The sequence below is a fragment of the Stegostoma tigrinum genome, chromosome 6 (genome assembly GCF_030684315.1).
Source record: "Stegostoma tigrinum isolate sSteTig4 chromosome 6, sSteTig4.hap1, whole genome shotgun sequence".
NCBI lineage: Eukaryota > Metazoa > Chordata > Chondrichthyes > Orectolobiformes > Stegostomatidae > Stegostoma > Stegostoma tigrinum.
The window spans coordinates 46,829,031-46,854,029 of NC_081359.1; the positions used below are offsets into that span (position 1 = coordinate 46,829,031).

Consider the following 24,999-nt stretch of genomic DNA (forward strand, 5'->3'; position numbering starts at 1 on the left):
GTGGTATACTGCATCCACTGTACCCGGTGCGGCTTCCTCTACATTGGGGAAACCAAGCGGAGGCTTGGGGACCGCTTTGCAGAACACCTCCGCTCAGTCCGCAACAAACAACTGCACCTCCCAGTCGCAAACCATTTCCACTCCCCCTCCCATTCTCTAGATGACATGTCCATCATGGGCCTCCTGCAGTGCCACAATGATGCCACCCGAAGGTTGCAGGAACAGCAACTCATATTCCGCCTGGGAACCCTGCAGCCTAATGGTATCAATGTGGACTTCACCAGTTTCAAAATCTCCCCTTCTCCCACTGCATCCCTCAACCAGCCCAGTTCGTCCCCTCCCCCCACTGCACCACACAACCAGCCCAGCTCTTCCCCCCCACCCACTGCATCCCAAAACCAGTCCAACCTGTCTCTGCCTCCCTAACCGGTTCTTCCTCTCACCCATTCCTTCCTCCCACCCCAAGCCGCACCCCCAGCTACCTACTAACCTCATCCCACCTCCTTGACCTGTCCGTCTTCCCTGGACTGACCTATACCCTCCCTACCTCCCCACCTACACTCTCTCCACCTATCTTCTTTACTCTCCATCTTCGGTCCGCCTCCCCCTCTCTCCCTATTTATTCCAGTTCCCTCCCCCCATCCCCCTCTCTGATGAAGGGTCTAGGCCCGAAACGTCAGCTTTTGTGCTCCTGAGATGCTGCTTGGCCTGCTGTGTTCATCCAGCCTCACATTTTATTATCTAAGGGCTCTTGGATCTCTCTCACCTGGCCGGGTGGCTTTATTCACTTTCAAGACTGCTAAAACCACTAATATCTCCTCCTTAACGCTAATTTGTTGAAGTATGTTACAGTCACCTCCCAAATTTCTGGAGCTACTTTGCACCTATTCACAATTGAAAAGGACAAAGTACTCATTTAAAAATTTTGGCTACGTCTTCCATCTCCACACACAGATTGGACCTTTGGTTCCTAATAGGTCTCTTTACAAGGCTATTTTCTTGCCCTATATACTTATAAAAAGCCTGTGGTCTTGCCTTATTCCTAACCACCATGGTGTTTTCAACAGCCCTCTTTGATTTCCTAATTTCTTTTAAAGCAACCCTCTGCACTTTACATTTTCTTTCAGCCAACCTGTTCAGAGATATTACTGCACTCCACTGGGGCAGGTGGGTTCTTGAAACTAAGCCTCCAGAGCCATCAAGCAGTCTGACAGGAGGAGCAGCTAGACACACTTCCAGCACGTGGAGGAGTCAGGAACATTGTTAGGGTCCCTGAATTCCCACATCTCACAGGAGGAGCATGACATGGGTCTGGGATCTCCTGCCATGACTTTATCCTTATGTTAACAGCAGTAGCAAAGCAAGGGGTAAGTAAGAGAGATGCTAAATTACTCAACAGGCACAAGCCATTCACTTACCTGCTGCCTGTGACTTCACAGTTAAACTTTCTTCTACTTCTCCTTTTCCCTTGTGTCTTCAGCAGCTGCAGTAGTTCACTCCTCCTCCAACTACCTCACCCTGCTGCTGCTCACCCTCCTCTCCCAAGCCCAGTATTCACTTAAGCCCACATCTAAACCTCCAGCAGTTCAACTAGAAAGCTGCCTTTCTCAAAATGGCTGCTCTGCTACAACTTGCCTTCCTTTTATTCACTCCAGGGCAATGACTGAGATGACTCCTCCCTGAATCTTTCTCAGCAGCACTCTCTGTTAGCAAATTGCACAGACTCAAGGCAGTTATGTAGGCTGGAATTGACATGAGCCATGACTAACCTCTCGAAGCATTTCATAATTATGGAGGTCACAGCCACTGGGAGACAATCATTGAGGCAGGCTGCATAAATTTTATGTGGCACCAGGAAAATGGTGGTCTTCTTGAAGCAAGTGGGAACTTCACATCGTAGTGAGGAGAGGTTAAAGATGTCTGTGAATGTTCCCGGCTACTGGTTCACACAGGGATCTGAGTACATAGCCTGGGACCTCATCCAGGTCAGTCGATTTCTGTGGTAAAATAAAACTCCTCTTGGTGCCTCTGATGACGTTACCAAGGTTGTATTTGGATTTTCTGCATAGGTCACTGCCAAGAGGCAACACGGGCCATCAAGCGTGTGAGGCTGTTTGGTATGGATGGTGATCAAGGAACGTGGAGTCGGGGTCACGGTACTGGAGGAGCATTCTACCTAGTTTACTACCACAGACCAGGGCTTGCCAGGTTCCTTTGCAGAGGAAGTTCACAAGCGTCCGTTGGTGCACTCAGCAGCGTATCGGATACAGGATGCCTTCGAAACATCAAAGATAATGATTAAAACATCAATATTAAAATAAAAATCCTGGGAAGGTATCATTTTCAGTCCTGAAGAAGGGTAATACTAGAAACGTTGATTGCTGCTTTCCTCCTGATGCTGCCTGGCCTGCTGTGTTCTTCCAGCCTCCTATTGTCTACCTTAGATTTCAGCAGATTTTTTGTGTTAAATTTTGTTTTTATTGACGGTTAACTTACGTATTTGGAAAAAAAATGCTTGAATCATCGCTAATAGCTACAGTTGACTTGTCATGGCATTACAGAAGAAGGAACCTCCTTTACCATCTGAAACGAGATCAGACTTCGGATCAGCGACTACACGATGAATAAAATTCAAAACGGCGATCAAGCGCTTCCGTTAGTTTCCATTTGGGCCACCATAACCTACTGCATTGTGGGATATTCGGACGTGAAAACCAGCGCTGGAATTGGGAAAGGTGTTGCTCTTTAACGTGCCGGGGTCGAGAAACATCGTTGGCCGGTGTCCGCCATAAACTCGTCTCTCTACGAGGTTCGTATGCGGTATAGTTGTTGTGGGCGTTTTAAATTCAGTTCGACGTGCTTTAGGGGCAACATTAGTTGGAGCGAAGGTGTGGATTTTACGAACGGATCGGAGGTTAGAGGGGGTGGCATTGCCGAGTTGGTTTGGGTCGTACCCTGACAGGACGAGTTCATGCGAGGGGTGATACAAACAGAATCAACAGTTCCTTTTAGAATATTTGGGGTAGGGATAGGGGCATGCGCGGGGAAAAAAATATAAGTTGGATATATACACAGATCAGACCATAGCATCCCGACAGTAAGAGGGACATAATATTTGGCCCATTGAGTCGACACCGATTCTCCGAAGAACATTCCGCCCGGACTCCATGCCTCTGGACAATTTAGCATAGCTCATCCAGATAACTTGCACGTTTTTGGATGTGAGAGGAAACCGGAACGTCAGTAGGAACCGACTTGGGGCGAATGTGCAGACTCCACACCGATAGTCACCTGAGGCTGGAATCGAACCGAGGTCCTTGGCACTTGAGGCAGCAGTGCTAACCACTGAGTTGCTGTGAAATTAATAACTGTGTTTTGTGCAGTGACATGCTGCGATATGGAAGTACTTCCCGAAAAGGATTCAGAAGTAACTTTTAGATGGGAGTCGAATAAAAAATTGGAAGAGGAAAATTCTGTAGAAAGTTTGAGGAAGTGGTGGCCCTTTTGAAAGAGCTGGCAGAGGTATGGTGGATTAAATATCTTTTGTGGTTCAGTAGAAGGGTGAGCTAGTGATATTTTGGAAGTGTTGCACGCTCATGAGTCAAAATGTTGTTGGAAACCCGTCTCCAGAACATATACATAATCTCGGGTGCGATCTACATTGCCCTGCTCTGTCAAAAAGACAGATGGTCAAATGAGGGAATGATTCAACTGGATGGAAAACAAACCTTATGGCTCCATTCAGAGTGGAGCATAATATTCTCCTGGTGTTCTGGCCAGCGTTCTGCTTTTCCAACACTGCCAAAAAAGTTCTTCTACCAGGTCATTTTGTTTGTAGTTTATGGGAACTCAGTTGTAGTTTTTTTGATATTAGAAAATAGTACGAACATAATTGCACTTCAGAATTAACAAAGTATAGAACTGGATGAACACTGCAGGCCAAGCAGCATCAGAGGAGCAGGAAGGCTGATGTTTCGGGCCTAGACTCTTCAGAAATGGGGAAGGGGATTCTGAAATAAATAGGGAGAGAGGGGGAGGTGGATAGAAGATGGATCTACAGTTCCACTCTCTCTGCACTTCAGAATTGCCTGTTTCTCCATTTCTTGAGGAAATGGAGGGATGAGGATGAATTTCCTTTCTTATGTGTGTATTAACTATCTGAACTAATTTTACTGAGAGTAACTTTTTTTAAAGATTAGTTTCCCAACAGTGTGGAAACAGGCCCTTTGGCCCAGCAAATCCACACCACCCCTTAAAGCATCCCACCCAGACCCATCCCCCTGTAACCCACACATCCCTGAACACTATGGGCAATTTAGCATGGCCAATCCACCTAGCCTGCACATCTTTGGACTGTGGGAGGAAACCGGAGCACCCGGAGGAAACCCACACAGACACGGGGAGAATGTGCAAACTCCGCACGGTTACCCGAGGCTGGAATTGAGCCCGGGTCCCTGACGCTGTGAGGCTGCAGTACTAACCACTGAGCCACCGTGCCGTCTGGCTTTTCCACAAAGAATGCTTAAAATGATGCCACATTTACCAAGGGTGGCTTTGCTGCATGACAGCTGACTGAGCTGGTTGAGTAATAGAGGAGGTAGGTGTATCAACAAGAGTGACCACCACAGTACTTGTGAAGACAAAAACCCACTTTCACATGGAGACACCCTTCATTAGAACTACCATCGTGCTCAATGGGATAGGTTGTGAACTAATCTAGCAAATCCAGACTAAACATCCGTGAGGCACTGTGGGCTGTAATGATACTCCAGAATAGAATAGCCTTTATTGTACTCCCAATGCAATCTACAACTTGATGGCCTAACACGTCTAACACCATCATTACCATCAAGTCAGGAGATTAGCTCTGTTGGGTTAAGAGTGCAGAGGACATCCAAGAGTAGCACTAGACATGCCTAAAACTGAGGCAACAACCTTGTGAAGTATAATTCGGGACTACCTTTGTGAACGTAGCATAAAAGCTGCAAGTGGTAGACAAAGTGATTTACAACCCACTGATAATAGATCCTGCCAAACCTAGGTAATGGACAATTAAACAACTCACTGGAGGTACACATATATCTATCTTCATTAATAGGGGAGCCCAGCAGATCAGAGCAAACAAAAACTGAACCATTTGCACTGAGTTGACAAATATGGTAGCCCCTTCCAGAGGTACCCAGTGTCATGGATGTCTGCCTTCATTCAAATCGATTCACTATTTGTAAGACCATAAGACATAGGAGTGGAAGTAAGGCCATTCAGCCCATCAAGTCCACCCTGCCATTTAAATCATGGCTGATGGGCATTTCAACACCACTTCCCTGCACTCTCCCCGTAGACCCGATTCCTTTTGAGATATAAGACTATAAGACATAGGAGTGGAAGTAAGGCCATTCAGCCCATCAAGTAATGGTTGAAGGCACTGCATACTACAAAGGCGATGGATCCTGACAACAATACTGAAAACCTGTGCTCCAGAATTAGCTTTTCTAGTATGGTTACAACATTGGCATCTACCTGACAATGTGAAAGTGTTTCCAAATATGTCCTGCCCACAAAATACGGGACAAGTCCTACACAACTAATAATTACACTTATCGTTTACTAATGACAGTAGACTGATACAGAGTATCGTTGACAGTGTTATCAAGAGACAGTTATACAGGAATAACCTGATCACTGATAATCAGGTTAGATTCTGTCTAAGATAATTTTTTAATTAATTTAGTAATTTTCTGAAGAGGGGTTCCAACTGTTCTCCTTTTCCTCTAATGTTGCCTGGCTTGCTGTGTTCCTTGAGCTCCACACTGTATTATCTAGATTCTGTCTGACCTCATTTTAACCTTCATCTAAACATGGAAAAGGGTTGAAGTCCAGGCTGCCTGTCTTTGGCATTGAGACATTATTTGACTGAGTATGCCATAAAGGACCTTTAGCAAAACTGAAGTTGATGAAAATTGAGAGGAGAACTGCTGTCATAGGAAAGCACAAAGGAAAGTTGTTGGAGGCTAATTTTATCAGCCACAGGACATCATGTAGAAATTCCTCAGGAGATCAAGAGATTTTTGACTCGTTACAAAATTTTCTGTCATCTCAATTTTAAATGACCAACTTCTTAACTTAAACTATACCTGCTGGTTTTGCACTCTCCAGCCAAGGAAAACACTTTTTAAAAAATGGTTACAGCACTGAAGGCAGCTATACTGTGTTAAACTTGGGTGTTTGTGACTGCAGTTAGCTAATATGCATGTTAAACCATTCATAAGGAATTCTAAGATGGTTTTTTAAGTTCGTTGGGAAGCACCTATTTAGATATGTATTAGGCAAAAAAGCTGTGACAGATGAGGATGAGTCAATAGAGAACGAATGTGCACAGAGCATGCTGATCTCATTAAAGTTATGAAGGCAGCATCCTCTCTAGCTGACGTACTGTGGAACTTTCCCTAGATCTTCCTCCAATCTCTTCTAGTTCGCCTTCCATTTAAACAAGACTGCTACCTGACAAGGCCTCGCCCGTACAAATGAAACCTCCTGCAATACAAATAAAGATAAAAGTTGCCATTGTCCTTGTAGCCTCAATGGCTGCTCTCTCACTGGGGGGAGAGCACTGGTGGGTGTTTTAACCTGAGGGTCATCACACCTTGGGCGAGGGATGGGATTGAGAAAGGGAGTACTTCATGGTAACTTCAGCCAGTGCAGGAATTCAATGCTTGTTGTTGGCATCAGTCTGTGTAACAATCTAGTCCTCCAGCCAACTGAATAACCAATCCACAAAAAACGAGAAAAATCAATTTTAAAGTAGTCCAAATTTCCAACATTACCCACTTAGGGAAGAAAATAGCTTTATTTACTTTTCACAATTGAATTCTTAACCTATCAATTTCTAAAGTACAAATTTTGTTCCCGAATGTCTCAATTTTATTGCAGACAGTATGCTGCCCTTGATTGTCTTCTGTCCCTGAGCACTTTGTTTCCTACTTGCGCAAATATTTCTTATTTGTGTACTTATTTAAATGTTTTTTTAAACATTGTAACTACCCACTTCTGCCACTTTCTCTGGAAGTTGATTCCACACACGAAACACTCTCTGTAAAAACAGTTGCCCCACATGTCTTTCATCATCTTTTTCCTCTCATCTTAAAAACGTGCTCTCTAGTTTTGAAACCCCTGATCCGAGGGAAAGGACACCTGCCATTCACATCATCTATTCCCCTCACAATTTTATAACCTCTGTAGGGTCACCCCTCTCCCCCTAAGCTCCACTGAAAAAAATCCCAGCCTATCTAGCCTCCCCTGTTAACTCAAACCCTCCGTTCCTAGCAACATCTTGGTAAGCTCTTGTGAACTCTCTCCAGCTTAATATTATCCTTATTATAACAGGGTGACCATAAGTGGGACACAGTACACCAGAAGTACACCAATATCTTGTACAATTCCCTGTAGTAGAGAATTTCACAGGTTCACCACTCTGGGTGAAGAAATCTTCCCATCCTAGTCATCCTTAGACTGTGACTCCTGGTTCCTACATCTGCCCTCTCTAATCGTGTTAGAACTTTAAAGATTTCTATGACACACACACACTTCTAACTGATCTAGTCTCCCTCCATATACCAGTCCCACCACTATGCAGTTAGGAAGTGTCCTGTTGGCTTATTTATTGTACATGTAAGAACAATGTCATGAGATCTCATGTTTGGGTGTGAGTTTGCTCGCTGAACTGGAAGGTTAGTTTTCAGACGTTTGTCACCATTCTAGGTAACGTTATCAGTGAGCCTCCAGTGAAGCGCTGGTGTTATGCCCTGCTTTCTGTTTATCTGTTTAGGTTTCCTTGGGGTGGTGATGTCATTTCCTTTTCTTTTTCTCAGAGGATGATAGTTGGGCTCCAAATCAATGTACTCAACCTGAGCTACAAATCTTCTCAAAACTTGCTAGATCTCATGTTTCTTTTATCCATTAATGGGATGTGGACACCTTTGGCTTGGCCAGCTTTTACTGCCCACCTCCATCTACCCTTGAGGTGCTGTGCTGAACTGCTTTCTTGAATCACTGCAGTCCATTTGGTGATACATCACAGTGAAATGAGTTGAATCCAAGTCTTGACTTTTGATAGACCCTAGCAGAACAACAATAATTTATGACTGCAACATAAAATTATCTCTTAGCTGACCTTTCTGAAACATTTAGATATTGAGGTTGAGCTTCCTTTGCACCTTCTCTGTAACCATAACACTATATTTTGCATTCTGTTCTAATACCCTGATGTACTTAGTTAAGTTATGATTTGCTTGGTAGCATGCAAAAAAATTACTTTTTGCTGTACCTCAGTAAATTAAATCAAATCAAATTTAATACCTATGCTGTATTTTCTAGTTTGAAATGCTACGCGAAATGCAGTAATCCATCTAGGATGCCCAGTACTCTTATCGTTGTGAAAAATAATGGATAGACTTGTCTTAGCTCACAAAATGCACCCGGCTTGAGGATCACAAAATAGAACAACCTGTCAGCTAAGACCGTTTGACGAGCCAGTAAATGTACCTTCAAATTAATTCCAGTCATGCCACTATGCAGTGTAGATGTCCTTGAGAATCACAGTACCGTCCTCATTTGGGGCATTACCTACCTGTTCCATTAATGCCAACCATGTCTTCAGCAGTAGATTCTACTCCGTGATATCACTTCCGAAGTACCTTGAGACTCCGCTTCTGTGCCCTTATTTTTGTTTTTCTGCTCTATTCGTCACTGATGTAACTTGTTGATATATTGGTGTAAGTTTCTGTTCAATATGATACCTAGCTGTACCTGAAAAGCCAAAGTCCAGCTGGAGATTCCTCTAGCTGAAGATGGGAAAGCCAGGAGATAAGTGTGGCTTCTATCAAAAACTCTCTCTTCCCCTTCTTATCTAACTACTCCAACCTGATTGTCCAAGAGGAAGAAAGCTTGCAGGTCCAGCATATATGCAGGAAAAAAAATCAGTTTTAGAGGGGCTCAGTTTCCAACAGTCAGTCTTTTTGAGAAGGCAGGAGCCTTATTTTCTTTCCAATTCTTAACCTGTCTATTTCTAAAGTCAAGTTTGGGTCCCTAATTTCTTAATTAAGTACATCTGTGGACATACTAGAGCTGTTAGAACCATTGTTATCAGGCTTTGGCAGGTAATAATCCACAAAACTAACATCCTCAACCAAGTGTGGAGCTGGATGAACACAGCAGGCCTAGCAGCTTCTTAGGAGTTTGACTGATGTTATATACCAGGTACGTTCTTAAAGCTTTTGAATTTCTTGTTCTAGTTCTGCATTCTACCGGACCATTTTAAATATGTCTTTTTCTGAAGTATTGGCCCTGTCTTGTCTGATTTGAGGTTTAAAGATGATGGGAATTAGTGACCAATTTGGGAGATGGCCTGAAGGGCCTCCTTGTAAGATCTGATATTCATTTTCTGTTCTGTGTTGCTACATATGAATATGAGACCAAGAAGTGACCTCACATCAAACTTGTCTCAGTGGATTTGAAGGAAAAGGTATCCTTTCGTGATCGATGGGCACCGCTGTGGCTGGAGGGCATCATATACCTGAACAATACAGTTTCGTTTAGTAAACCTTTTTAGTTTTGTAGTATAAGTTTCCATTTTGCCTTTTGAGTCATTTTTAGTTGTGTCTTGGTGCCCCAGGAAGCGGGCTGTCTTATTTTCCCATTGTTTCAATTTTTGACCCCTGGAAGAACCATGGGCTGTTACTTTATCAAGAAATGTTTATTCCACTTTTGACCCCCTCCATATCGGAGAGGGAATATCCTTTCACTTTCCCTGGGAGACTGGTAGAAGTCATAATTGCCTTTAGCTTGTGAGCTTAAGACCTTAATTTAGGTTCTTGAAATTGCTGGAGAAACTCAGCAGGTTTGGTAACATCTTTGGAGAGAAGGCAGGCTCAACATTTCCAGTCTATTTGAATGAAAGGCCTGACTCTGCTTTCTTTCCAGAGATGTTGCCAGGCCTGCTGAGTTTCTCCAACAATTTTTGTTTTTGTATCAATGGACTATAATGGTTAAAGAAGACAGATCTGGGGGACAATTAGGGATGAGCAATAAATGATGGCCCAGCCAGTGATAGGCACTTACCACTAAAAAATACATTTTAAAAGTAACCCTGCTGCCTTGAATCTGCCCTGTTCTTCCCAATTCAATGCTTTCTGTTCGTTAACCAATGATTCGTAGTGTATGTGTTACCCCAAAGTTCATGAGCGCTTACCTTGATGGTAGAGTATGTGTTGATAGTAATGCCATTTAATCTTAAGGGAGTGTAGTTAGGTGCTGTTTGGAATGACTGTTGATGCCACATAAGTGAAGAATAACAAATATGCCAGTTGTGTGCGAAACTATTTGCCTGATAAATCTGTTAGAACTCTTTGAGGAGGTAACAAGCAAGTTAAACAAGAGAGCCAATGGACACAGAGTCATAGGGTCATACAGCATGGAAACAGACCCTTCGGTCCAACCAATCCATGCCGAACACAATCTCAAACTAAACTTGTCCCACCTGCTTGCTCTTGGTCTGAATGCCCCTAAACCTTTACTATTCATGTACCTACCTAAATGTCTTTTAAAAGTTGTAATTGTATCAACGTTCACCACTTCTTCAGGAAGTTCATTGCATATGTGAACCACCCTCATAGAATCATAGAATCCCTACAGTGTGGAAACAGGCCCTTTGGCCCAACAAGTCCACACCGACCCTTGGTGCATTTCACCCAGACCCATCTCCCTGTAACCCCACCTAAGCTACACACTCCTGAATACTATGGGCAACTTAGCAGAGCCAGTCCACCTAACCTGCACATCTTTAGACTGTGGGAGGAAACCGGAGTGCCATTCACACAGATACAGTGAGAATGTGCAAACTCCACACAGATAGTCGCTCAGGGGTGGAATTGAACCCAGGCTCCAAGTGCTGTGAGGCAGCAGTGCTAGCCACTGAGCCACCGTGCCACACCCTCTGTTTAAAAAGTATGCCGCTCATGTCTTTTTTAAAATCTGTTTCCGCTCTCCTTAAAAATATGTCCCCGAGTCTTGAAACCCTCATCCTAGGGATAAGACAACTACGTTTGACTCTATCTTTACCTCTCATTATTTTTATAAACTTCTATCAAGTCGCCTCTTAATCTCCTATGCTCTAACGAAAAAAAGTCCCAGCCTATCCAGCCTTTCTTTATAATGCAAACCTTCCAGATCAGTTTAGATTTCCAAAAGGCGTTTGACAAGGTGCCTTACAGAAGCTGCTAAATAAGATAAGAGCCCATCTATGAGGAGCAAAGTGCTGGTGTGGGTAGAGGATTGGCTGACTGGCAGCAGGCAGGGAGGAGGGATAAAGGGGCCATAGAGTTAGACATCAAAGAAAAACACCCTTTGGTCCAGCTCATTCATGCCAACCAGACATCACAGTCTGAGCTAGCCCCATTTGCCAGCATTTGGACCGTATCACTGTAAACTGTTCCTATTCATGTAACCATCCAGCTGTTTTTTAAATGTTGTAATTCTCCCCACTTCCATCACTTCCTATGGAAGCTCATTTCATACATGCACCAACTTCTGTGTGAACAAGTTACCTCTCAGGTCCTTTCCCTCTCATCTTAAACCTGTGCCCTTCTTTGTAAGAAACAAATGAGGAATTCAAGTCAGTTAAATTTACAAATGTAATCAATAACGTGTCTAATATAAATACTTTGATTATACTGGACTAAGGTAACTGTTTGATTTTGTTTGTGTATCTGTATTGGAACAAGAAGTTCCAATTTGTCTGGAACTGTGTCTGTAAATTTTGAAAATGCAAATTCTGTTTGTTTTGCTTCAACTAATTGGATAAGCACTGTAGCGCAACTGCCCTTTTTCCTGTTGAGTAATTGCTTTCTTGACGATCTTTTATCTAGCTGACTTAAAAATGACTACTGCTGCCCGACCCACTTTTGAGCCAGCTAGAGGAGGGAAGGGAAAAGGTGAAGGAGACCTCAGTCAACTTTCGAAACAGTATTCAAGTCGGGACCTTCCTTCACATACTAAAATCAAATACAGGTTGGATTATATTATTTTGTTTTAAATTATGTGGAAAGTTGCAGTTTGAATAAAGTGCTCTTTCCGTTTCTGTTCAGGTATCAATTTTTTTAAAAGAAATGTTTAGTACTTAAAATTGTAAAAGAATTTGATAGGATAGAAATGAAAATTTGCTCCCTTTGGTTGTGTTCAGAGATGAAACTTACAACTATTTGAAGTGTTTGTTTAGTAACAAAATCAGGGAGTGCTTTTCGACAAAAAAGATGATCATATCTGGACATTTAGACAAATGGAACTTTAAAGATAAAGAGAGCTTTTTATTAGTTGAAAAGATTATCAGGAGATTTGAAACAAAAGTGAGTGAATGGTATTGTGGTACACATGATCTACTTAAATGGTCATCTTACAACTCCAACTTAACCCACTCCTCTTCTCTACTTCTCCCTCACCTATGCTGGTCTGCATTACCCTTACTGGGCTTTGCATGTAAACTAATCAATTGGAAAACCTGGATGGTTAATTGATTGGGGGGAGAAAAAACTACAGAGTGATTTGGTGATGGGAGAAAAGCTGTTATCTATAATGATCCTAGGTTCAAGACCCACATATTGCAGAGTGTGTAATGATAGCCCTGAACAGGTTGATTGGAAAATATCTAATTAAATGGGCTCAAGGAACTGATTCTTTTTGTTTAGATTCCCTACAGTGTGGAAACAGGCCCTTCAGCCCAACAAGTCCACCCTGCCCCTTGGAGCATCCCACCCAGACCCATCCCCCTAGAACCCACACACCCCTGAACACTACGAGCAATTTAGCGTGGCCAATCCACCTAGCCTGCACATCTTTGGACTGTGGGAGGAAACCGGAGCACCCGGAGGAAACCCACGCAGACACGGGGAGAATCTGCAGACTCCGCATAGACAGTTGCCTGAGGCTGGAATCGAACCGGGGCCCCTGGTGCTGTGAGGCTGCAGTGCTAACCGCTGAGCCACCATGCCACCCCTTGTTTCACTTTTCCTCCTCATGAGTAAAATCATGCATTTTGCAGTTATGAAAATCACAGGATTTGTTAATGTCACAAGTTAAGATATTCTGTTTACGTTACCGAATCACATTTCCCTCCTCATTCCCCTTTTGTAGAATAAGTACATCAGATATTTTCACTGGAAAGGTGTTTAAGTGGTACTATAAGATGTTTGCCAGTTCCAATTTGAGCTGGCCACTGCAAAGCATATCTGCTAGCATGTGACTGACCTCATTATAAAGTTCCAACTTGGATTTACCATTGTATGGTGTGCCAATCCAATTAGTTCATGACAGATCTCTGGTTGGTTGAAATTGATATACCCTGAATTTAAATTGCTCTGGTTCTCCAGTATGGATAACTCTGCTAACCTAAATATAGCTTTTATACAAATTTGTTTTGAACTTGATGTAATATTAAAAACAAAATTCTGCAAATGATACAAGTATTTGTACAATTTGTATATAGGCAACAAACCCAGGATGTCCCTGAAGAGCTGCGTAGTCGTGACTTCCGTAGGGAACTGGAGGAGAGAGAACGAGTGGCAATACGTGAGAAGAATAGGGACCGACCACCCAGAGGTACTCAATGTTTATTTCCATAAGGCTATTAGGTAGGATGCCTCACATCAAGAGTGACATTGTTTGAGCATATGTTTGAGAACCTATACAATGTTGGATTTGTGCAGTGAAGATTTGTGACTATTGTTCCCTTCACAGTCAAGAGATGAATTATACCCATACAGTAATGTAATGTGCAGAGCAAACACTTAGTTACATGGTCACTTGGATGAGGAGAATGTCACCCTGTACATTTTGTCCTAACGCCTTTATGATTATTTTGGAAACAACTAAGATTGAGTTGCACTAATTTTATAATCGAGCACGTGCCTCTAGCTTGGTGTAACAGTGAGGGACAAGATATAACGTTTGTGGATAAATTTTCGTCCTTGTGCATACTTATCAATTATTGCCTAGATGCAATGCAGAGAGGCAAATTGGGAAGTGGGTTAACATATCTGATGCAGGATTTGGCCAGCTGTGCTCAGTCTATGCTCAGTAGCTGATGAATGAGATCAATATTTATCCTTAGTGCTTGCATATCTCACCTCACGGGTTGCAGTGTTGTCAGCTGACAATGCAGTACTCATGAAATATTGTGATATTCTCCTTACCATTTATTGCAGCTGAAAGATGATGCAGGCAAGGGCACGCTGAGTTGGAAAAAGGGCTTATAAATTTCACACAACGAAGAGTGCATGTCTAGAATGTGTTGCCTGAATCTGTGATGTTGTATATTACATAGAACATAGAAAAGTACAGCACAGTACAGGCCCTTCGGCCCACGATGTTGTGCCGTGGAGTAATCCTATCCAAAAATAAAATAACCTAACCTACATTCCCCTCAATTCACTGCTGTCCATGTGCATGTCCAGCAGTCGCTTAAATGCCACTAATGACTCTGCTTCCACGACTACCACTGGCAAAGTATTCCATGCGCTCACAACTCTCTGGGTGAAGAACCTCCCTCTGATGTCTCCTCTATACCTTGCTCCTAAAACCTTAAAACTATGACCCCTCGGGGCATTCAGTCCTGCCCTGGGGAAAAGTCTCTGGCTATCGACTCTATCCATGCCTCTCATTACCTTGTATACCTCGATCAGGTCACCTCTCTTCCTCCTCCTCTCCAGAGAGAAAAGTCCGAGCTCAGTCAACCTCTGCTCATAAGACAAGCCCTCCAGTCCAGGCAGCATCCTGGTAAACCTCCTTTGCACCCTCTCCAAAGCCTCCACATCTTCCCTATAATAGGGCGACCAGAACTGGACACAATATTCCAAGTGTGGTCTCACCAGGGTTTTGTAGAGCTGCAACAAAATCTTGCGGCTCTTAAACTCGATCCCTGATAATGAAAGCCAAAAAACCATATGCTTTCTTAACAACCTTATCCACTTGGGTGGCAACTTTGAGGGAGCTATGCACTTGAACACCAAGATCCTGCTGTTCCTCCACACTGCCGAGAATCCTGTCTTTAATCCTATATTCAACATTTAAGTTCCACCTTCCAAAATGCATCACTTCGCATTTATCCAGGTTGAACTCCATCTGCCATTTCTCAGCCCAGCTCTGCATACTGTCAATGTCTTGCTGAAGCCTGCAATAGCCCTCGATACTATCAATGGCACCTCCAACCTTTGTGTCATCAGCAAACATACTAACCCACCCCTCAACATCCTCACCCAAGTGATTTATAAAAACTACAAAGATCAGAGGTCCAAGAACAGAGCCCTGTGGGATACCACTCAGCACTGACCTCCAGGCAGAATGCTTACCATCTGCAACCACTCTCTGCTTCCTGTCAGCCAACCAATTCTGAATCCAGACAGCCAAATCACCCTGTATCCCATACCTCCTGACTTTAATTGTGGAATTCAAAGAGAATTGCATAACTATCTGAAAAGAGAAAATTTGCACAGCTACAGGGAATAAAAGAAGGGGAATGTGAGATGCTTTTGCAGCGAGCACAGACACAGTGATTCTATATTTATGTGATCATAGGATGCTCCAGAGCCCTTCTTACCAATTAAGTAGCTTTGAAGTATGGATACTATTGTAATCACAGTTTCTAATTTACATGCAACAGAGCCCCGGTTGCTAATTTTCTCCAAAACGGTCTTTTCCGTTTTGTTTGAGAGATAAATATTGACCCCTTTCTCTTCCATAGATATCTTTCATCTCCTAATATCTCCCACAGTATTGTTTTGCAGTGTCTGCCCAGGTTGAAGGTTAAAGACTGTGTAGTGGGACTTAGTGAACAAATATGAATCTGTTGCAGAAATATACAAATATAAAAAATAGGAGCAGGAGTATGTCAGTTGATCCTTCGAGCCTGCTTTGCTACTTGTTACGATCATGGCTGATCATCCAGCTCTAACCCGTTCCTGTTTATTTCGCCATATACTTTGGCAGTAAATACTGAAAAGCAGAATGTTTTTATGTAGTGTGAGGTGTGTATGATCATTCTTTTTTGTTTGTGGGATATGAGCATTGCTGGCTGGCTAGCATTTATTGCTCATCCTACTTGCCCTTAGGAAGGTAGCCGTGAGCTGCCTTCTTGAACTATTGCAGTCCACCTGCATTGTGGATTGACCCACAATGCCATTAGGGAGGGAATTCCAGGATTTTGATCCAGAGACAGTGAAGGAATGGCGATATATTTGCAACTCAGGATGGTGAGTGGCTTGGAGGGGAACTTGAAGGCGGTGGTGTGTCCACATATCTGCTGTCCTTGTCCTTCTAGATGGAAGTGGTCGTGAGTTTGGAATGTGCTGCTTGAGAATCATTGGTGAATTTCTGCAGTGTGTCTTATCGATAGTACACATTGCTGATAATCAGTGAACATCAGTGGTGGAAGGAGTGGATGATTGTGGATTAGTGCCAGTCAGGAAGGCTGCTTTGTCCTGGATGTGGTCAAACTTCTTGGCTGTTGTTGGAGCTGCACTTGTCCAGGCAAGTGGGGAGTATTCCATCACATTCCTGACTTGTGCCTTGTAGGTGTTGGATGGACTTTAGGACTCAGGAGGTGAGTTAATTATGCAATATTCCTAGCCTCTGACCTCTTTTATAGCCACTATTTTAGGGTGACAGGTCCAGTTGTGTTTCTGGTCGATAATAACTTCCAGGATGTTGATAGCAGGCGAATTCAGTGAAGGTAAAACCATTGAATATCAAAGAATAGTAATTCAATTTTCTTTTATTGATGAGGGCCATAGCCAGGCATTTATGTGGCCTACTTCTTACTTACCACTTGACATGAAGACTTGGGAATTTAGGGAAGTTAGTGGTAGTATCTTGGGGACAGTCCATATCACAGTAAAGGAGATGTTGGAAGTATTAAATATATGAAGCTGGATAAATCTTCTGGTCCTGAATAGATATATCCAAGAACCCTGCAAGACGTTAGAAGAAAAAATTGAAGTCCCTGGCTGATATATTTCCATCATCGCTAGCCATGGGTAAGATCCTGGAAGACTGGAAGGTAGCGAATGTTGTGCCCTTATTGAAAAATGGCTGCAAAGAAGAATCTGGGAATTATAGACCAGTAAGCTTAACGTCTTGGTAAGTAAGTTACTTGAGAGGATTCTGAGGGGTAAGACATACATGTATTCAGAAACACTGGGTTTGATTAGGAGTAGTTAGCATAGCTTTGTGAGTGGCAAATTTTTTAGAGGTCCTTGATGAAATAAGTGACCAAGAAGGTTGATCAGGGCAAGGTGGTAAATGTAGACTATATGGATTTCAGTAAGGCCTTTGATAAGGTTCCACATGGTAGCCTGCTCTGGAAGGTTAGATCACATGGAATTCAGGCGGAGTGGACAAATTGGATGCACGTTTGGCTTAGTGGTAGGAAGCAGAGACTAATAGTGGAAGGATGCTTGTTGGACTGAAGGCCTGTGAGTAGTTGTGTGCCTCAGGGTTCAGTGCAGACCCTATTGCTGTTAGTTATCTATATCAATGATTTGGATGAGAATGTACAAGGAATGATTAGTAAGTTTTCGGATGACATGACCTTCCTCACTGTCCCTAATACCACTTATTTTTATCAGAAATTACAGCAGGATCTTGATCAGCAGGGGAAGTAGGCCAAGAAATGGCAGATGGAGTTTAATATAGACAAGTGTGAGGTGTTGTATTTTGGAAAGCCAAATCAAAGTAGAAGCTTCGGGGTGAATGGTATGGCCGTAGGAGTGTAGTGGAACAGAGAGACCATGGAGTTTAGGTGCACAGTTCTCTGAAAATGGAGTTACAAGTAAACAGGGCAGTGAAGAAGGCTTTTGGCATGCTGGCCTTCATTATTCAGGGTATTGAGTGTAGAAGTTATGTTGCAGTTTTACAGGACATTGGTAGAATTGGAGTACTGTGTTCAATTTTGGTCACCTTGCTACAGGAAGGGTGCTCTTAAAATGGAAAGAGTGCAGAAGAAATTTACAAGGATGTTGCCAGGACTCGAGGGACTGAGTTATAGAGAGGGCTTGGACAAGTTAGGTCGTTTTTCTTCAGAGCATAGGATACTGATGGGTGCTCTCATAGAAGTGTATAAGATCCAATCCTTATGGGGGATTGCACTCGGTCTTTTTCCCAGGGTTGGGATATCGAGGACTAGAGGGAATTGGTTTAAGATAACAGGGAAAAGAATACATGAAAACCTGAAGGGCAACTTTTTTTACACAGAGGGTGGTATGTGTACGGAATGAACTACCAGTGGAAATGGTTGAGGCAGGTACGCAAACAACTTTTAAAAGGCATTTGGATGAGTAGATGGATTGGAAAGGTTTAGGAGGATATGGGCCAACTGCAGGGAAACGGGGTGGGTGTGGATGGACGTTTTGATCGGCATGGACCAGTTTGGGCCGAAGGACCTATCTCCATGCTGTAGGACTCTATGACTCTGACTTGTCAGCCCAAGCCTGGATATTGTTCAGATTTTGTTGCATTTGAACATGGACTGCTTCAGTGTCTGAGGAGCTGCAAATGGTGCTGAACATCGTGCAGTCAGCGGCAAACATCCCTGCTGCCAACTGTGTGATGGAGGGAAAGTCATTGAAGCAACTGTAGATGCTTGGGCCTCAGACACTACCCTGTTGAACTCCTGCAGAGATGACCTGGAGCTGAAATGACCAATGCCCAGCAACCATGACCATCTTCCTACATGTCAGGTATGACTAATCGTCAGAGAGTTTGCCCCCGAAACTCAAAAATCCCAGTTTTGATAGGACTCCTAGATGCCACGCTTGGTTGAATATAGCCTTGTCGTCAAGAGCTGCTGTTCTCACCTCACGTCGAATTCAGCTGTCTCGTCCATCTTTGAACTAAGGCTGTCATGAGATCAGGATCTGAGTGGCCCTGGTGGAACTCAAACTAAGCCTCACTGAGCAGATGCTGTTTGATGGCACAATTGATTAACGTAATTTTACTGATGATTGAGTGTATTGATTACTATTTCTGTTACAGATTGATGAGGACGTTGCTAGGACTAGTAGGCCTGAGTTATAGGGAGAGGTTTGTCAGGATAGGACTTTATTCCTTAGAATGTAGGAGATTGAAGGGTGACCTTATTATGTGTACAACATTATGAAGGGCATAGATAGGATGAATGCATACAGTCTTTTTCCCAGGGATGAGGAATTGAAAACTGGGGGGCATAGGTTTAAGGTGAGAGGGAACAGATTTAAGAAGGATCTGAGGGGCAACCCCTTCACTTAGAGATTGGTGTGTAAATGGAGTGGGCTGCCAGAGAAAGTGGTTGAGGCAGGTGTAGTCGCAAATTTCAAAAAACACTTGGATAGGTACATAGATAGTAGGATCTGCCGATGCTGGAGAATCTGAGATAACATGGTGTGAAGCTGGATGAACACAGCAGATCAAGCAGCATCAGAATATTCACCCACCTTCCTGTAAAAAGTCCATCCCCTATTTCCAAATCCTTCGCCTCCGCCGCATCTGCTCCCGAGATGAGACATTCCACTCCCGAACATCCCAGATGTCCCCTTTTTTTTCAAAAACAGCAACTTTTCCTCCACAGTGATCGAAAATGCCCTCGACCGTGTCTCCCGCATTTCCCGCAACTCATCCCTCACACCCGCTATCCGCAATAATAACCAAAACAGAATCCCCACCAGCCTCCAAATCCAACGCATCATCCTCCAACATTTCCGCCATCTGCTATCTGACCCCACTACCGAAGATATTTCCACCACCCCCCCGCCACCCTTAGTACTTTCCAGAGGGACCACTGTCTCCATGACTCCCTTGTTCATTCCACACCCACCTCCAGCCCCACCACCCCCAGCACTTTTCCCTGCAACTGGAGCAAGTGTTACACCTGCCCTTATACCTATGCCCTCACCCCCATCCAGGCCGTAGGAAGACTTTTCACATCAAACAGATGTTCACCTGCACATCTGTTAAAGTGATATACTGTAGCCACTGTTCCCGTTGTGGCCTCCTCTACATCAGGGAAGCCAAACAGAGGCTTGAGGACCGCTTTGCGGGACACCTATGCTCAGTTTGCAAGAAACAACCAAACCTCCCAGTTGCAAACCATTTCAATTCCACCCCCCACCCCCGACTCCTCTAATGTCATGACCATCCTGGGCTTCCTGCTTTGCCACAGTGACGCCACCCAAAAATGTAGGAACAGCATCTCCTATTTCGCTTGGGAACCCTGCAGCCCAAGGGTATCAATGTGGACTTCAAAATCTCCCCTCCCCTGACTACATGCCAAAACCAGCCCAGCTATTCCCCGCCTCCCTAACCATTCCCATCTCAAGCCCCACCCACATCCCCTACCCACTAACCTCATCTCTCCCCCTCTTCCCCCCCCCCCCCCCCCCCCCCCCCCCCCCCCCCCACCAACCTGTCTGTCCTCCCTGGACTGACCTATCCCCTCCCTAACTCCCCATCTACATTCACCTTCACTGGCTCTAACCCTGCCTGTTTGACCTGTCTGTCCTTTCTCACCCTATCTTCTCCTTTGTCCATCTTCTATCCACCTACCCCTGTTTCCTTATTTGTTTCAGAATTCCCTTCCCCTCCCCCATTTCTGAATAAGGGTCCTGACCCAAAACATCAAGCTTTCCTGCTCCTCTGATGCTGGATAGGTACATGATTGGGAAGAGTTTAGAAGAATGCGGACCAAATTCAGGTAGTTGAATCTAGCTGAGTGGGCAGCATGGATCAGTTTGGCCAAGTTTGGCCTGTTGTCATGCTGGAAAACTCTGACTCTATGATTCTAAATGCTACAGTTTTAGAATACAAGGCAATTAATTAGGACTGAGATGAGGCTCATGAACCTTATTCAAGTTAATAGTTTGTAATTTTTTGGATACAGAGGGAATCAAAGGGCATAGGATAAAAGGTAAGGTAAAGTTATCAATGACCCTCTTGAATTGTGGATATGGCTCAAACCCCCTAGGCCTACGTCTTTTCCATTATGTACTGTTGAGTCAAGATTGACAGATGTAAAGTAGAACAGATATCTACTTAGCAAAATTTATCTTTGTTTGAAAATTTCTAACTTTTTTGGCTATTCTTGCAGAGCACACAACGTCATCTTCAAAGAGACCGCGCCTGGATCAGATACCTGCAGCAAACCTTGATGCTGATGACCCATTGACAGATGTAGGTTATGATCATCTTCTGCTTGGTTAATTTAAAGATAACATATAATTTATTGGTGGTCTTTTCCTTAATTGCAATTTTAGATAGTTCTTGAAAACTTTACTACTAGGTGTCTGGTCTCTCAAAAGAGATGTGACCTTTCTAGTTTTGCTCAGGTTTGCAAATGAGGGATGGGTCGTATTCTATGGACCTAGTTTGGGTAAGGGAATGAAATCTTGGTTGATGTAGGCTAGAAATTTGGAACAGTAATTCTGCCAATTCTCTGTTATTCTTGTATGCTATCAATGTCTGTTTGAGTGAGTTGTTTGTCCATCCTATCCTCAGACTGTAATCACATAAGGGAGGATAAGTAGGACTGGTGGGCTGATATACTTGCTGAAATTCATACTAGTTCTACCAATATTACCAAGTCCTACTAGTTCTACCAATATTAACACCTTGCAGACTCCAGACATGTGTCGGAGAATTAATTAGACTCTGATGACAGTGGATACTATGGAGCAATCTTTTGTCATTGTGAAATTTGTTGGTTTAAGAATATATTTAGTTGCGTAACATGGTAACAAGATGCCTTTGGAACATTTTGTCAACATGAACTGTATTTCAAAAGTACTAAATTGGCAATTTAGAGGGCAAAGTGAAGGAATACAGATTGTTCAGTTGATATTATGAAAAGGAATAACTGATTCCTTGGCCATACAGAGCTAAAGTGTTGCTAAAAGGAGATGAACTTTTTATCTCCACGAGCCCTGTTTTTCCAGAAAAAATGTGCAATATATATACAAATCTCTTTTGCCTACATAAAAGTGCTCTGAGTTTAAATATGTGTTGTTCTGGTGCACACAAATACATCACACTATAACCCCTGACAATATTGAAATAGTTATTGATATAATTCTCAGTTGCATTCACGTTATTTCACAAATTATGTACAACAGCAGAATCATATTGTTACAGAGGGTAAATAGTCGAACCTCTCTGATGGTTAAACTAAAACACAAGCCCTAATCTGTCATGATGGGAGTAGGGCTCTCCTAATAATTATCCCCCCAGGAACACACAGAGAAACTTGCCTTTCCCCTCGTACTCTGTTAAAAGTTGTTAAAAGAAAGTCATTCCATGATCTCCACTTTATAAAAAGCAAACAACAATTTATTTATTTAACCCTAACAATGAACAAATTTAGAGAAATATAAACCAAACAATTTTCCCCTAAGTGTTAATTGTTCTGTAACACAACTAAATTCTGTTGGAATGTTACTCTAAAAAACACAAGTCCCATTTATATAACCCGATTTTAATAAGTAAACAATAAATTAAAACTTAATCTCTCCAAACTCACACAGACTGTCTTCTGGAACTCTCTATTACAAATGCCTTATTTCTACCAAGCTTGCTATTGGAAGGGTTTCACTGCAATATCATCAGCGAGGTCTTTAACGTAAACTGCTGTGGTACTTTTGATAGATCTTTTTGGATAACTTCCCGAGTTTGTGAGAGCCATGGTTAAACTTCTTTTGGCTACAGCTGAATGTTGGCTCACTCTTGGGTGGGAGTTGGCTGTCCTCAGATATTCAACAATGCTGTCATTTTTGTACTCATAATGACATAAGACTTCTATTATGTAGGATTGCTTCAATGTTGTCAGCACCATCACGTTTAAATTCAGTTGGCATTCTGTATGTAGGTGCTTGTTTTAAATTAACTGGCCCAATTTAAACTGTCACAACAGCAAAACAAGACTGCTGTTTTGCCTGCCACCTGTCAGGCTTTTTTGATGCACTTGTTTCACTTTTTGAGGCTGTCTGTACTGGCAACTTCCAGATGCTGCTCGCAGACATGCATTTTTTTTTAAAAGTTCACCTCTTAAGGGGACGACGCAGTCTTTTCCTCACTATTATTTTGCCAACAAATTCTAGCTTTCTGCCTTCCAATTCACAAATACTTCACAACTTCACAACACATCTTACCTCACGAAAGAAAAGAAACATCATTACGAAAAGGTGGCTTCACTTTTTTTTTCCTAAGTCTTAACACCATTATCGTGAAATACTTAGGTCAGTATTCTAAAGTTATACCTTTCATACTAAATCAGCATATGTGTACCATTCGAGCATGTTGGTTCTATCTCAACTACAGAATCATCTGGATGTTGCCAGTACAGAGAGCCTCAAAATAAAACAAGTGCATCAAAAAAAAGCCTTACAGGTGGCAGGCAAAACAGCAGTCTTGTTTTGATGAGAGATAATGGGAACTGCAGATGCTGGAGATTCCAAGATAATAAAATGTGAGGCTGGATGAACACAGCAGGCCAAGCAGCATCTCAGGAGCACAAAAGCTGACGTTTCGGGCCTAGACCCTTCATCAGAGCCCGAAACGTCAGCTTTTGTGCTCCTGAGATGCTGCTTGGCCTGCTATGTTCATCCAGCCTCACATTTTATAGTCTTGTTTTGATGTTGTGACAACGAGTTTAAATTTGGCCAATTAATTTAAAACATGCACCATTCGAACATGTTGGTTCTATCTTAACTATAGATTTTCTTTAAACGCACGATAACGCATCGGGAATAACCTTTTTACAACACGCAACATTTATAATTAGTAAATTAGAAGCCTGGAACAAAAGACTCCAATGAAGTGGTCTCGTATTCTTGTCCTTAAATCTTTGCAAAAAGCTGAGAGGATTGTGGTCTGTACACACGACCACTGCCAAAATATTTTTTGTAACATAAACAGTAAGTTGTTGTAAGGCCAGTACCAAGCTCTAATTCTTTATCAATGATGGAGTATTTTAGAACATAGAACAGTACAGCACAGAACAGGCCCTTCAGCCCACAATGTTGTGCCGACCATTGATCCTCATGTATGCACCCTCAAATTTCTGTGACCATATACATGTCCAGCAGTCTCTTAAATGACCCCAATGACCTTGCTCCACAACTGCTGCTGGCAACGCATTCCATGCTCTCTCAACTCTCTGCGTAAAGAACTTGCCTCTGACATCGCCTCTATACTTTCCACCAACCAGCTTAAAACTATGACCCCTCGTGCTAGCCATTTCTGCCCTGGGAAATAGTCTCTGGCTATCAACTCTATCTATGCCTCTCATTATCTTGTATACCTCAATTAGGTCCCCTCTCCTCCTCCTTTTCTCCAATGAAAAGAGACCGAGCTCAGTCAACCTCTCTTCATAAGATAAGCCCTCCAGTCCAGGCAGCATCCTGGTAAACTCCTCTGAACCCTCTCCAAAGCATCCACATCTTTCCTATAATAGGGCGCCCAGAACTGGACGCAGTATTCCAAGTGCGGTCTAACCAAAGTTTTATAGAGCTGCAACAAGATCTCACGACTCTTAAACTCAATCCCCCTGTTAATGAAAGCCAAAACACCATATGCTTTCTTAACAGCCCTGTCCACTTGGGTGGCCATTTTAAGGGATCTATGTATCTGCACACCAAGATCCCTCTGTTCCTCCACGCTGCCAAGAATCCTATCGTTAATCCTGTACTCAGCTTTCAAATTCGACCTTCCAAAATGCATCACCTCGCATTTATCCAGGTTGAACTCCATCTGCCACCTCTCAGCCCATCTCTGCATCCTGTCAATGTCCCGCTGCAGCCTACAACAGCCCTCTACACTGTCAACGACACCTCCGACCTTTGTGTCATCTGCAAACTTGCTGACCCATCCTTCAATTCCCTCGTTCAAGTCATTAATAAAAATTACAAACAGTAGAGGCCCAAGGACAGAGCCCTG

At 43.1% G+C, this 24,999-nt stretch overlaps 1 protein-coding gene across 2 annotated transcripts in view; it reads left to right on the plus strand.

Moving 5' to 3' along the window:
* The first annotated feature begins 2,519 nt into the window (after positions 1 to 2,519).
* cwc15 (CWC15 spliceosome associated protein homolog) overlaps positions 2,520 to 24,999 on the plus strand; it is a 66,060-nt gene continuing 43,580 nt past the window's right edge. Inside the window, exons 1-5 of one of the 2 annotated variants that reach the window (XM_048532840.2) lie at positions 2,520 to 2,809; positions 3,384 to 3,522; positions 11,922 to 12,063; positions 13,535 to 13,647; positions 21,161 to 21,243. In XM_048532840.2, the coding sequence (XP_048388797.1) occupies positions 11,933 to 12,063; positions 13,535 to 13,647; positions 21,161 to 21,243 (327 nt within the window). In that variant the 5' untranslated portion in view covers positions 2,520 to 2,809; positions 3,384 to 3,522; positions 11,922 to 11,932. The remainder of the gene's footprint in view (positions 2,810 to 3,383; positions 3,523 to 11,921; positions 12,064 to 13,534; positions 13,648 to 21,160; positions 21,244 to 24,999) is intronic. The other variant, XM_048532839.2, reaches the window with a different exon arrangement.